General features: G+C 30.8%; 1 protein-coding gene across 1 annotated transcript; it reads left to right on the plus strand.

The window, feature by feature from the left end:
* Positions 1-955: 955 nt before the first annotated feature.
* Positions 956-11372, plus strand: LOC134242308 (uncharacterized protein in xynA 3'region-like). Its single transcript, XM_062724390.1, has 7 exons — positions 956-1052; positions 5553-5857; positions 6470-6610; positions 7427-7660; positions 8192-8295; positions 9053-9194; positions 11009-11372. Exons 1-7 carry the CDS (start codon positions 956-958, stop codon positions 11141-11143), a joined length of 1158 nt encoding a protein of 385 aa, XP_062580374.1. The 3' UTR covers positions 11144-11372.
* Positions 11373-14510: the final 3138 nt, after the last annotated feature.

The following is a 14510-nucleotide window of genomic DNA, read 5'->3' on the forward strand; positions in this document are numbered from 1 at the left end:
GCATGTGCTGTAAACTTACCATGAAGCATTTTTCTGATAGGGAAAATTATATAAAATATGATGTAATACACAGATATTCGTTTAAAAGGAATATTGAACATTTTCATGTCCTTTCCGCGAAAAATAACCAAGAATACAATTTAAATGAAAACTTATCAAAATATATTTTAGGAAAAAATGTTTTTTTTCCGAATTTCATAATGAATTTTATTTGCAACATCAATTGGGAAACTTATACCATCAAAGTCATTTTTGACAAATTTTAATGTTATTTACATTTATAAAAGTACTCTAGTTGCGCTGATAGTGATATTTGTTGTTTGAATTGTCTTTTAGGCTGAAATATTGTTCTCTCTCTTATTTCTGCGTATGCTTAAAGACCGCCAATACCACAAACATCGTACATTTATAAAAGTCCAGCTTTTCACTTGCTACAGAAATGTAGCTGTATTGTAATACAATAGAGCAACATTAGTAGTATAAAGAGGTGCTAAGCATTTGGACCCACGAGTTTTGGGGGTGCATTTCGACCTGTAATTTGCTAATCGGATTGAGGGTTGATTAAGGCTAAATCCAATATTGCGGCTCTACAGTTAAATAAAAGTGACGGATCTTAGAAATGTCAGTTTTTATGGGTGTAAAACCAAGATGGCGGTTCTGTCTGTTAAGTAAAAGAGGTGGATCCAAGATATGTAAATTTTCTATAAGCATAAAGAAAAATCCCTAAGGTCGTTGGTTTCAACCCTTACTTTGTTGATCGGAAAAAGTTAAGAATCAATGGCTTATACAAGGTGTTGTTTACTAGATGTTTTTTTCTGTAAGTGTAATAAAATATTGCAAAATCAATATCCAAGCTACATAGTACTGTGCCGCCGTAAGACATGGGTAAACTTAGGAAATTAAGAACAGTATTGAGTCTGACAAGAGGGAAGGTGTAAAGTCAGGACCTGAAATCATGGAGGGAAATAAAATGGCAGCAGATTGTGATTACCGTAAAGCTGAAAAGTCTAGTATGGACAGTTATATTCAGATGATGAGGGAAGGAAATACTAGTAGATAAACTTTAGTTATAAATGTCTTAGTCGGAGCTTGAGGATATAGAACTAAGAAGAATGAAGGAGGAAGATCAAGGAGGGGTGTGTAAGATTTGATGGTCAATGCGTGTGTATTTATTTTCATTTTGTGTGAATGTGTGCAGATAAAATGGATATAATGAAGAGATTGGTGAACTGTTATAAATGTAACTTGTAATTATAGGCATTTGTTTATGTAAAGCAGTTTTTAGCAAATAAAAATAATTTCATTTAAAATATATACTGCTCATCACTTTTTATTAGTGAGAATTTTATTTTCCCAAAAATTGCACCAAACAGTGTGCTTGTGAAAAATTAATTCTTGCATATAATAATATATTGCGATTTCTAAAGATCGTATTGAGCAATATAACAATTTGTGAATTTCTTACACTCAGAAAGAGTCAATAACTATCTCATGAAAATAATATGCTGTCAAAATATACTGATCCACAGTTGGTATGTTGTCTGTTGAGCAAGGAAATTACGCGGGTATTTTAAGGAAACATATAAGTCATTTCTCTGGAAAATTAGACTTTTTAAAGAAAAACTAAGTTTGATAAATTACCAAAACCGCTAATAAATGTAAATTGTTATTAACTATTGCATACAGATAAAAGAGTGTCTAACGCAAAGACGTGCACCACCGCGCCACGGCATCACGTGACTTCTATAAATAGCGAAATTTTCCTTAATAAAAAAGCAAACAGAACAACAATACCCCGGACTTAAACAATTTCTTTGAATAAATAATATCGTTGAAAAACATCTAGTTTGCCTAAAAAGTGCTGCTAGAATCCCACTTTCCTGTCAGTAAAATAATTATTCCCCACATTCGCACGAAACCTTACCCTATGTTTTAAATTTTATACATATGAACCTAGATTTTTCGTAAAACCATGCTCAACTCGGGATTCTAGCAGCACTTTGCAAGTTTGTCAGAAGGCAAACTTCTTATCTGTACAAATTTTATTTTTTGAAATATGCAGCTTATTGTTGTTCTGTTGCATTATTTTTGTCACGAATGACAGAGGAAAGGCCGAATATGTTTATAGCTGACTGTCTTCGAAAGAGAATATAACCGATAGAAATAGATTAGCATACCTGTTTAATTTACAGAACCCCATCTGAATTTCACATAATATTCACGATATTTCCTTTTTAACTCCAGTTTACATTTTCTTGTACATGCCGTCATAACCAAATTCTCTTTACATGACATTATCAATTCCCAAGTTACTTGATGTACACATATGACAACATCGGTAGTAGATTTTAATTAAAAAGAAAGATACAGCATAACAAAATGAAAACATTTTATTTTTGCTAATGTTTAAACGTTTCTAATAATTTTCTAGAGGTTAAGTACATCTTTAAAGACCAATATTACAAAAACTTGTGTTCCAAAATTGTCATCTCGACTACTATGACGTCATAATGTAGCACTGATTTAGTCAAGGTAGAATATTTTATATCCTTCCTTATAACCCCTGCGTAGAGGGGCAACAGTATAGAAAGGATAGACCATTGTTGGAATTACCTCTCTTGTCAAAACATTTTTTTAAAATATAAATACTTCTATCAATAACTTTTGCATAGTGATTTTTTCCACAGCAGGAGTTACTTGTCATTGACTTGGTAAAGGTATTTAAATTTATTTTTATTTCTAGAGATTTCAGGAAAAGAAATAAGTTTAAAAATGGCATACCATTTCCTTTCAAGCATTTTTAAATGGCCAGATGAGTAAACATATTTCAATAATATAAAAAGAGAAATATGATCCAGATATGACATGATATTTCAGTACATGATGGCAAAATGATAGGAAAAGCAAGTTACCCCACCTCTGTTGATTTTTATGTGAAATCCTGGCTTACGATTGGTTGAAGTCTGTCGTGAAGGCGATGGATATCTTTTACCCCACCTCTGTTGATTTTTCTTTGAAATCAAGGCTTACGATTGGTTGAAGGCTGTCACGTGAAGACAGTGGATTACTTATACCCGGTAAGTTGTAAATCCATACCCGGTCGATGTATAACGTCACAAACACAAACGTGACGTCATAATAGGCACAGTATAAGCGCGATAAAGCATTTAGCAGAGAAAACCATTTATAAACTACAGATAAAACGTGAATGTTTCATTGGTGGGGTAAATTCGTTACATAGTCATTTAGTGACAAGGTATGGGATGATACCTGGTTAGAAAATTTCATACCTGACTCGGCTCCGCCACGTCAGGTATGAAATTAACTAACCAGGTATCATCCCATACCCTGTCACTAAATGACTATGTAACTAATAATACCCGGTCAGTTGTAAATCCATACCCTGTCAGTAAATCTATACCCGGTCGATGTATTACGTCACAAACACAAACGTGACGTCATAATAGGCACAGTACAAGCGTGATAAATCATTTAGCAGAGAAAACCATTAATTTTATAAACTACAGATAAAATGTAAATATTTCATTGTTGGGGTCCGCCTCGCCAGGTATGAAATTTACTAACCAGGTATCATCCCATACCCTGTCACTAAAAGACTATGCAACTAATAAAACCTCCATATATGTATTTATTCTATTATTTTGTAAAATTAAAAAAAAAAAAAAACTAGAGGCCCTTTTTCATTTTTTAAAATTTCTGTTTGAAATGACATGAATATTTTGCAGTTTCTAAGGACATCATTCACTTGTTTACATGATTACTACATCGAACTTAGATTAATTAAGCACATGTGTTTGTTTTTTTTAAGTTTGGCTTTGTTATTTAAGACCACAGAAGTGTGTCACCTTGACATTGTTTGTTTGTTTTCTTTGAATTTAAGTCCCGCATAGAAAAGTAACCTTTTCCAATGTCAAGAAATTTGGCTTTATTGATTTTTTATTCCCTCTGCGTAACATTTGTTCATTTTTTTTTCTTCGAGAATTGGTGCTCAAAATACATGTGACAAAATTAATGCCTTTCGAAATAAAAATGAGATATTTTTTTTATTGCATATATACATGGATGATACATTATCTTAAAATTTCTGGAATTATGTTTAAAGTTTTAGTATCACAATTATAGTCCATAAATAAAGAAATGAAAAAAAAAATTAATGGCAAAGATAACTTGATCAATTTTCCGACAAATCGAATTAAAGATATTATGTTAAATCAAATGAACGGAAAAAAATTACTTAGACATCACATGGAAATAATTCATTTCCATCTTTGTCATCAATAAAGCTAAGAATTAAGCTATTAATATCTAGTACTAGTATGTACATGTAGTCCCATTTGTATATTATTAAGCATTGGCTTCAGCATTATATTTATTTGATTTTTTTTTGCAAATGTAATTTTTTGATAGAATCAGGGATGAACAATTCACCTTAAATTATTAACAGATGCCTTTTTTGTACGAGTATAACTTGTTTTGTTTTTCTTAAGTTTTTAAATAATTTGTCAATAAGTAAAACAGAAAGATACAAAGTCAAAGAGGTAAATAGTCAAACGAATAAATATTAACTAAGACGTATTGACGAAAAAGCTGTTTTTTACTATTTTTTTCAACTCTGGTTGTCAATGACAATTATACCTCCTCATGGAGTCCTGTAGAACTTTTGATTTGATATGGAAAGCTTCACTTTTTTGGAGAGTGTCTATGGTCTCTAGTTAAAATAAAACACATAATGTATTCTATGTTATCTTCAGGATCACTACTCATTTCTTATATTAAAGCATTTATGTATATTTTCTTACAGTTATGTGCATATTACATTATTTTCTATTTAAAATATTTTGCAGTGTCAAAAGTTCCTCAGATTTGTTGTTACTTCTTGATTGTGCAATAAAACACTTTTTTTTATAATTGAAATAGAACAAACACAATAAAGAACTACAATATATATATACTGGTTTACTTTCGTAAGTTAAAAACTTGATTTGTGTGCACATTTGTGAAACACTGGTATGCCCTCCTACTCCCCTCCCCCACTCCCGACAGCTTATGGACTTTTGATCTTGAAGTTTGATCGTTATCAACATATGTTTCACTTGTTCAAATGAATGTGCCACACATATATTAATATTTATTACATGAGAGCAATGTCTGGGAAGTTAATAATACATTCTAATGCAATTGTTTTGTAAAAGAGGTTTTGATTGGCTAATGCATTGTCGTTTGAAGCAGTAAAACGAGCATTAACGTGAGTGAAGGATTTTCATTGTGACGTCATAATAGAGCGACGCAAAAAACAATGCTCCGTGATGTATTTGATATCACGAAACTCAGCAAAAAAAGACGTAAACAACAATCAAAATGGATGGATTGCATTAGAATGGGAATAACTGATCTTCTAATTTGGTATTTGCGATCGTTAATGCTGATTTAACGGTCGCAAACTGAGTTTTACCGGCGACGCGTAAGCGACCGATAGTTATTTCCTAATTTACATATAACATATAAATTCTAGTATTTAACTCTATTTTCAGGAGAGACAAGTGCCGGGAAATCAACTCTTATCAATAAAATATTAGGAATGCGAACTTTCAAAGGGAGAAACCTGGAGTCCACATCAACTGTTTGCAAAATACGAAATTCTGAAAAGGTGGTAATAAAAATTGAGTCAGACACTGGTGCAGTCGAGGTAGAAGATATGAGTGACATTGATGTAGAAACAAAGCAAGGCGAAAAAACTCTTCGAGATACTTTGAAGACTCTAACAGATATGACTATTGAGAAAGGTAGTAGAAAGTACGAAAGTGTTGATATTGGATTGCCAGTATCCTTTTTGAAGGTATCGTTCTAAAATGAATTGAATCAATTATATTTTCCGATGATATGATATAAAACAATATTTTTAGAAAAATATGGCTACTTTATATGAAATAACCACAGATTTGTCTATTTAGTCCAAATCAATACATTTATATACCAAGCGAAAAAATCAATATTATAGAACTTTTTCTTTCAATTGATTGTACGCAGATATGGAATGAATTTCAAGATGTTAAAGTTTAAAACCATCATCACAAGTTTTAAAATTAGCATATATGAGAAATGTTTTTAGTCTTCAAACTGATTACAATACATCAAACTTCTCATCTAATATATCACTTTTAGTTTTATGCAATTATTTTATATAACGTATGTAAAATGTATTTTTGTTATTGTATACTCTCTTTTCAAACTCTTTGCTTTAATTTTTGTTTGTATCTTGACATAAATTTGCAGTCTGTATAAATGTTTTCATGACGGCGATGTAAAAAAGTTTAAAGTGTGCTATCCTGTTTCAATGATTATATTATTATTATTATTAATATTTAATGCAATAATCAAATTCATAAACCACTTACTAGTATACATGTAAAACAATAACCCACATAAAGCAATTTTGTCCATCTTCCAGGGTAATACAATAATAGTAGATACACCAGGCATTGGTGGCTCTGGAAAAGTCAGTCAGAAGGTGATGAAATACTTGTCAAATGCAGTTTCTTTTATCTTCGTGATTAATGTGGCAAGTGCAGGCGGGATGCAAAGAGACAGGGTAATAAATGTTCTAACTGTTGAACGCATTAGCGTAGAGATATAGAGACGACAAAACTGTAATTAATGGTGTATTATTGTTTTAATCTTGAACTTATTAGTTAATGTTTTATATCATGAAACTTCCAAGGTAGAATTCGTAAATTTGATACGCATGTAGCTTGATTTTATTTTCAAATTTGAAAAGCTGACGAAACTATAATCAATTCGTTCTGTTTCGCAAAGTAATACCGTATATACTCGCCTATAAGTCGGTCCGCCTATAAGTCGGTTGTATTTTTTTAAGTTATTTGGAAGGGATTTGCCATTGACCCGCTTATAAGTCGGTACCATTTTTTCGCAAGAATCAGATGACAATTTCTATATATATGCTATGATGTTTTACCCTAATTTTTAATTATTTTTTTAAGAAATGAAGTTTAACTTTAAATCGTAAAAGATAAATACTGCCCTCTTAAGATTAAAACTGATATATATTATGTATAATATTATAATACATAGATAATATAATGTATCGGATTCCATACTTTGTTCAACGATAGCTGTTGAAAATGATTATAGAATACTATGATTTGCCGACTAGAAAAATACCTGTCTTTTTATGACTCGCCTATAAGTCGGACATAGACTTTTGAACTAAAATTTAACTCCCAAAATACCGACTTATAGGCGAGTATATACGGTACTTGGTATGAAATAAAACTACCACTTTACATAGATACTTTGACACGACATAAATGGGAAAAGAATATATATTTGTGTATAATACGAATCATGTAACAAACCATATAGAAACATTTCTGTTTATAAATAACAGCTTCCTGAAATACTAAAATCCATTATCCACTTACAAATGGAGGATGAAATGCCTTGTTTTGATCCACGAAGTGTTATATTTATAACAAACAAATGGGATTCAATCAAGAAAGACCCGGATGACAGCAGTGATGATGATGAGGAAGAAAAAACATGGAAAAAAGTAACAGACAGCATTTATAGAAACTGGCCATCAATCAGGGAAGAGAATATTTTCAAAATGAATCTTACAGATGTAAGATATACAGAATTGAATTTTTTACTTATTGTGTTTTGTAAATTTTGAATATGAGGTTGTAAATGTAATTTATTTTGAAATATTTGTCTACTTCAGATTAAAATTAATACGAAACACATTTTAATGCAATATTTAAATCATCCTTATTGAAATTTAAGGTAATTAAGATGTTTCTTAGTTATTTCATTAAAGAATCGAATAAAAATTGTAAATTATAATAAACTCATTTTCAACATGATAGCATCATGATATCATAATTCATTTATTAAACATAAAAAAAATCTAAATAAGAGTCAATTGATGAATGTAAATCATTAACGTTCATTTGTTTGATTTTTGGCATCTTCCAAACTTCCAAGGTTAAGATCATTTGATTCCCTAAGTAAAAATACCAACACCTTAGTTTCAAAATTCCTATAATGAAAGATCATCTAAGCAGTCAGATTACGTAAAATGTACTTATTTATAATATAAAATGTAAATGAGAAAACGATCATGGAAAGTTAATTTTAGACTTTGAATATATAGGTATACCGAGTTGAAGCATCCACGCAAGAGTTTGAGAAATTTCGAAGTGCTTTAGAAAAAGTGGTTAAGGAAAATGAAAACATTAGGATCACGGAACATTTTAGGTAATCTGAACAAATATTTTTTCTTTCAGCCATTTTATCATATTACTAAAGACTGCATGGGAAAAAGGGTGAAGCAATTTGGTATTCATGTTCTTGTGGTATGTTAATTGATTTAATGCCAATTTTGAAATCAAGCATGAGATGAAAGGATAAAAGAATAATTTTTCCTCATAATGCCTGGGGATTTATAAAAAAAATGGGTTTTAATACATTTATATTATTATTTATTTATTCACAAAATTCGTTTTTAAATTTCGATAGAGTTTTATCAACACCCACAATTTGATTGATTGCAAATTGGAAATCAGGTAAACACCAGTGCAGAGAAACATAATTGTATTTAATTATTTGAATAGATGATGTTTCCATGGTTACTATGATTGAAATTTCAGTAAAATTCTTTTAAAAACTAAAAAAGCTATTCACCCAACATTTTTGAATGATTGCAATAGAACTTGCCACATTCATGTAAAGAGACGTAACCTAGAAAATTTCTATTTAATATATTGCAAATGTTCAAGCGCAAATTCTATATTTCACCGTATAGAGACGACAAAAAAGGGACCTATAGTTAACGTAAACCTTGATGAATACAAAGTATGCTTTTACAATGTGGTGCTTGAAACCTGGTTTCGTTTTGAAATACGGTCTCATCTATTATTTAAATAAATATTTTACTGTGGGTTTTATTTCAGAAGAGGCTTAAGCATGTTAGGATTCAGTAAGGTTATTCATTTGATTCGTTCTATATTTTAAGATACCTTTGTACACTCTTGCACGATGTATACACAGGAGTTCTCACAAGACAAGAACTGGCAAAAAGATCGAGAGAAGAACAAGAAAATAAGACTAAAGAGCATCAAACGAAAATTGATATACTGAAGAACAAATGCACAGTGGTATTGATTCTAATTATTTTGCAAGAAAATCTACTATTAATGAGTAACAGTTATAAGAAGTACAAGAATGTCTCTCAAAATCCAATTCTTGAAATTAATCTTCTTTCACCTATCGTGACAGTGTATACGTTGAAAATCATATTTGTAAATGGAAAGACTGTCCATATCAGATATTTCTTTTACAATACCTTAAAGAAAAAATACAGTTTTCTTTTCCAAATACATATTATAAACCAGGAAAATTAATTGCAATCGATTTTTCTTGCAGTGTCATAAATTAATTTGAAATGTTGCACATTCTAACTCGCGATATCTTTTGTTTTGTGTCTGTGATAAACATAGCAATTATTAGTGCTATTTCCTAAGAAGGCACTACTCAACAGAAAATCAAAGAGTTAATAATTTGTTATTTATTGTTTCTCAAATTTTCATCTGCCCATTACCGTCACAGTAACTCAGTCGGTAAAGCGCTCGCTACGATGTCGAGAGTTTGGATTCTAACGCGCCTGACTTAAGTAAATAAAAAAAGGGTAGCATTTTTCCTGTGTCTTGCACTCAGCACTTTCAGTGTAAGTTGCAGGTCAGCTGAATGAAATATTAACAATCGAAGCCCTGTGTGGCAGAAGATGTTTACACGAAAAAGATCACTCAGGGCTCAATACCCCTGAGTGTTGAGTTAATAAACAAAATCCTTCACGTGTATATGGTGACGTTTCTATTGTATGAAAAAAAACATCGTATGGGACGTTTAACTACGTGTAATCGTTAATCAATTATTCAATTAACCAAACTTGGTAACATTATGACGTCTACACATTCTTTTTACCCTCTTAGAAATGATTGAACCTAAAACAATATATCTTTTCAGCTTTTTTATCAGCATAAACAAAGAAAACATCACCTAAAATAACAATATTTAAACTACAAATTTAGTTGGTGATAAATTTATCTATCAACAGTTCTTAGTACGATTAATATTTGAAAAAAACAGCCATAAGTATCAAACTTTTACATATATCACAAAGTAAAGCAAACTTATAAAATATCAGAAAACAAATACAACGTAGGTCCTAAATATGTGACACCAATTAGAAAATTAAAGTAATTGAAATATATTCTGAGTTGGAAAAACATATGTAGCTTACAGATATAGAGAAGGGTTGCATCAGGACGTTTTACAAAAATAATCAATATATTTCAAATCAAATAATATAGAAATTAGTCTACATTTTTTTCATTACCTTTTTTGTTTTCGCCACACTTCTCAATAAAGGAGTATGAATAACTAGCCAAGAATATTAAAAAGTTGAAAAAAGATATCTTAAAGAATATTTTTAATAATAATAATAATAATAATAATAATAACAATAATAATAATAATAAACTATTATAAATCTATTATACATTTGTACATCGGCAAAGCAACAGTAATTAAGGTTATAAGAATTTCTATAATTTTTTTTATAGCAAATTTCAAATCAAACATTTATTAAAAAAAAAAGGCGATATCGTTTTGAACATTAATGACTACGTCAGAAATCAATTTAGTGAAACAAAATGTGAACTTGATCTTTAACTCATAAAGAAAGACATTTACAAGCGTTCAGAAATCGAAGTCCAGAAACCGAAGTGGGCAGACTGACAGACAGACAGAAGAACGGACGGACAGCTTCATTGGAAATCTATAGGCCCCATCCGGTTTAACCAGCAGGGGACTCATTAGAGCACTTGCAAAATATATTTTTGAAGCAAATTCTGCTGTGTAGATTTTTCTTTTGCACGGAGATAACATTTTTTTCAATATTTACTTTTAGAAAAGCCATTTTTGGCGTCAGCTATTAAGAACATTATTGAGCAAGAAGCAACTACAAGTTTTGAATACATGTCATCAGACATCGGAAAGGAAAGAATCCTTAATCCAAAAGACTGGCTACCAGTTATGGAGGTGACGTATATTCCGAACATGCTTGATGAGGAAGTTCGGGAAAGGATTGACCGTTATATAGATGAAAAAGTGCGATCGCCTGAAGTAGTTGAAAGATTCAAGATTATTAAAGATGATATTTTGAGTTTCTATAAAGAAATTTCTACCGAAATAGAAAAACTGGAAAATGAATGGACGGGGACTCCTAATGTAATTAGCTCAGAAAAGGAAGAAATGTATAAAGAGGAGTCAATTGCTCCTTACGTAGCTGGAGTTATAGCTACTGCTCCAATTTGGTTTCCTCTGCTCAATGCTGGGTTTGCAATAGCCGTTGCTTCAGCACCAGTTGTTGCACCAATCATCGCTTACTTACTTAGCGATTCTAGGAAAAAGAAAATTATAGATAAAGAATATGAAAAAAGTAAATCGTTGTTTAAATCCAAGATGTGCAACTCAATAGAAGAAAATCACGGTGATGCATTGAATAAATTGATATCAAAGATCACCGACGTTCTTCTGCAAAGAAGGATAAAATTCATCGAAGAAACTATCAAAGAACTCTCTGAAAACCGGGAAAAAATTATTGCAAACCAAAAGAGTTTAAATAGTCTTTCAGAACAGATCAAGTCTATTAAAGAAGCTGCCGAAGAACTAAAGCAAACATTAAATACCTCTTCAACTTAGTAAAGATGAGTAACACAATATTCTAAAACGAAAAAAATGCTTCTAAAGTTTCCAAGACTTGCAACATATATACACTGTACTCATGTGTGAAAATGTTATTATTGGATTAAAATCTTTAACCGAAGTATTTGAAAAGATATGTATGAGGAAATAGACTTAAGATTTGAATCTGAAACTGTGAAAGCCATATACGTTGAAATAATATGTTGATTATTGCTAATTGATTGTTCTACTTTTTTCAAACACTTAATTTGCTGAAGAATGTCATTTTTAATAAATCAAGACGATTTGTTGCAATGTTATTTCTTTGTGTTTTTTTAAAATCTACAATTGTAACGTACCATTAAACATATCTAATATCTCTTACACTGGGAGACTTTTTTGCTTCGGAATAAATTTGAAAGTCGAATTGCTCAATGCTCAGAACATAGAGAGCAGTAAAACGGGATTTTTGTTTTCTAGATTTGCGGATTAATCGGGTATAGGAAAATAAAGTTTTGGTATATATTTTTTGGTCTCTTTTATTGAAAATGATGTAAGAAATAAATTTTTAGAATATAAAGAAATTGTAAACCTTCTATGATGTTCAAAATTCCATGTCTCTGAAACCATCCTTAATAATGTTTACAAATATTTTTCACTTCAAATCCCATTTTTGTGAGAATTTGAATAAAATTTGAAAAACTACGCGGTTAAACTTTTTCATTTTACTCATTCAAACATGACTCAAGTTGTTTTTTTTTCAATGTTTTTTTTTTTACCAAAGTTTGTTTGTATCTTCTGTCCGTAACAGCGAAATACTGTAAATTGTTGATTCAATCAAAGTGATATTCTACCATTGCATGAAAGGATATGAAAGTGATATCCTGCGACAATGTGCCAGATTATCAGAAGTGAAGCAAAAACTTAAGACTTTCTTTCCCTGTTAGAATATTCTTAAACATGAGAGAGGTGTTCTGTGCTCTGTTATCAAAAGGAAGAGTGAATAAAACATCCTGACAGAAAATATAACTGCCTAAGTTTCCCTTAAAATGCTGTTTAATTTTCACAAGTAAAATAAATAAATTTAAGCGGATGCAAAAATTCTGTTAATTAATCGGTGTTATTTGTCTCCCCCAAAATATGATGGACTATATAATATGCATTGATATGATGAACTATAACAACCACCACCCCACCCAACCCCCACCCCGAAAAGTAAACACCCATTGCTATTATGATTAAACAACATTCATACATGTATTAATTATTTAACTATTTTTCGAAATTTAAAAATAATTAAAATGTTTCGGCAAATTCCCTGAATTTGTATCAATTGAATATTTTAGTAATTAAAAAGAAACTACAAATTTGTGAACCCATCTGGTTCTTAATATTTTATTCGAGTTCTTCAGACCCGAGTTTAACTGTTCAACTCTGTTTCAAAAATGAATGTACTATGCTTGGTTAATTGGAACGTCTCCAATATGGTTTCCACTTCTTGCAACAAGCTTTGCTATTGCTGTATTCTCTATACCTTTTTGGGCTCAATCATTGCATATTTAGGCAGAGATAGTAGAAAAAAAAATAAAGAAAGAATATGAAAAATGTAAATTAATGTTTCGATCCCGAATAAGCAATTCAATGGAAAGCAATTACGGAGATCCATTGAATAGAATTATATCGATGATCGCCGATGTTATTTTGCAAAGAAGAATAAAATTCATCGATGAAAAGATTAAGGAACTCTTTGAAAACCGGGAGAAAAGAATTGCGAACCAAAAGAATTTAACAAGAGTTACAGAAAAGATAAACTCCATGCAAGATGTTGCAGAAGAAATAAAGCATGCATAATTAAACAATTGTTCAATTGAGTAAACATAATTTAAACACTAGTAAATATATGATTTCCATCAACCGTTACATAAACATTTATGTGTGTGTAGAAATAACATTTCAGAATGTGATATTTGTCTGAAGCATTTTCATGAGTTTGAAATTGATGCATGATGAAAGACTTGATAATCTTAGTTTGAGACTCGTGAAAGCTAAATACGTGGCGTGCGTTGAAATGTGTATAATTATTTTGCATGAGTTTATTTCTAACACTGTTGACTTTGTAACCGAGCAATTGCATAAAGTAAAACAAAATAGATTACTTGATGTTATATTATAAATTTCCCCTTGAATTCGATTCTTAAAAAACTAAAAACTGTAAGTGTATAGCACAAAGATATACATGTATGTTGAATCCGAACGGTATATAAATCAATAAAGTAGATTGAACAGAGAGTTTATTGTTTTGCTAAAGGTTAAAGAATGGTCACTGCTTTGCGATATGTGGGCACAGATGGATGCACGTGTCTAATTATCAAGCTATATGAAATTCAATCAGAACTCACCACTAAAAAGAACTCATCAACTACAGACCAAAACTGTTAAAAAAATTAATCCATGTTTAATCTGACACTAACAATAACCAAGAGAACGTGGAAGAAAATTTCCAATCAAAGTCTTAGAAAGTGTTTCTTGAAGTTTCATTTACATAATAATTATATGGAATCATTTGATCAATTAGATAAAGGGTTTGATGAAATGCCTCTGGGTAAACTCGGAAATGAAATGAGAGATACATCAATGGAATTTAAGTTGACATCACAGTACATTCCATTGGTTAATCCCACCATCAGCGAGAGCTTTGCACCTCTAGTCTGTATCAACTCCCGAAA

This window comes from Saccostrea cucullata, unplaced genomic scaffold, assembly GCF_032062105.1.
Source record: "Saccostrea cucullata isolate Sc308-1 unplaced genomic scaffold, CSIRO_AGI_Scuc_v1 ctg2755, whole genome shotgun sequence".
Classification (NCBI taxonomy): Eukaryota; Metazoa; Mollusca; class Bivalvia; order Ostreida; family Ostreidae; genus Saccostrea; species Saccostrea cuccullata.

Bases quoted from the DNA above. Each gene is read 5' to 3' on its own strand.
- LOC134242308 (XM_062724390.1), top strand. From the start codon at position 956: ATGGAGGGAAATAAAATGGCAGCAGATTGTGATTACCGTAAAGCTGAA. The intron at 6,611-7,426 runs GTAATAAATGTT...TATAAATAACAG, and splicing joins GCGGGATGCAAAGAGACAGG to CTTCCTGAAATACTAAAATC. The intron at 8,296-9,052 runs GTAATCTGAACA...CTATATTTTAAG, and splicing joins AGGATCACGGAACATTTTAG to ATACCTTTGTACACTCTTGC.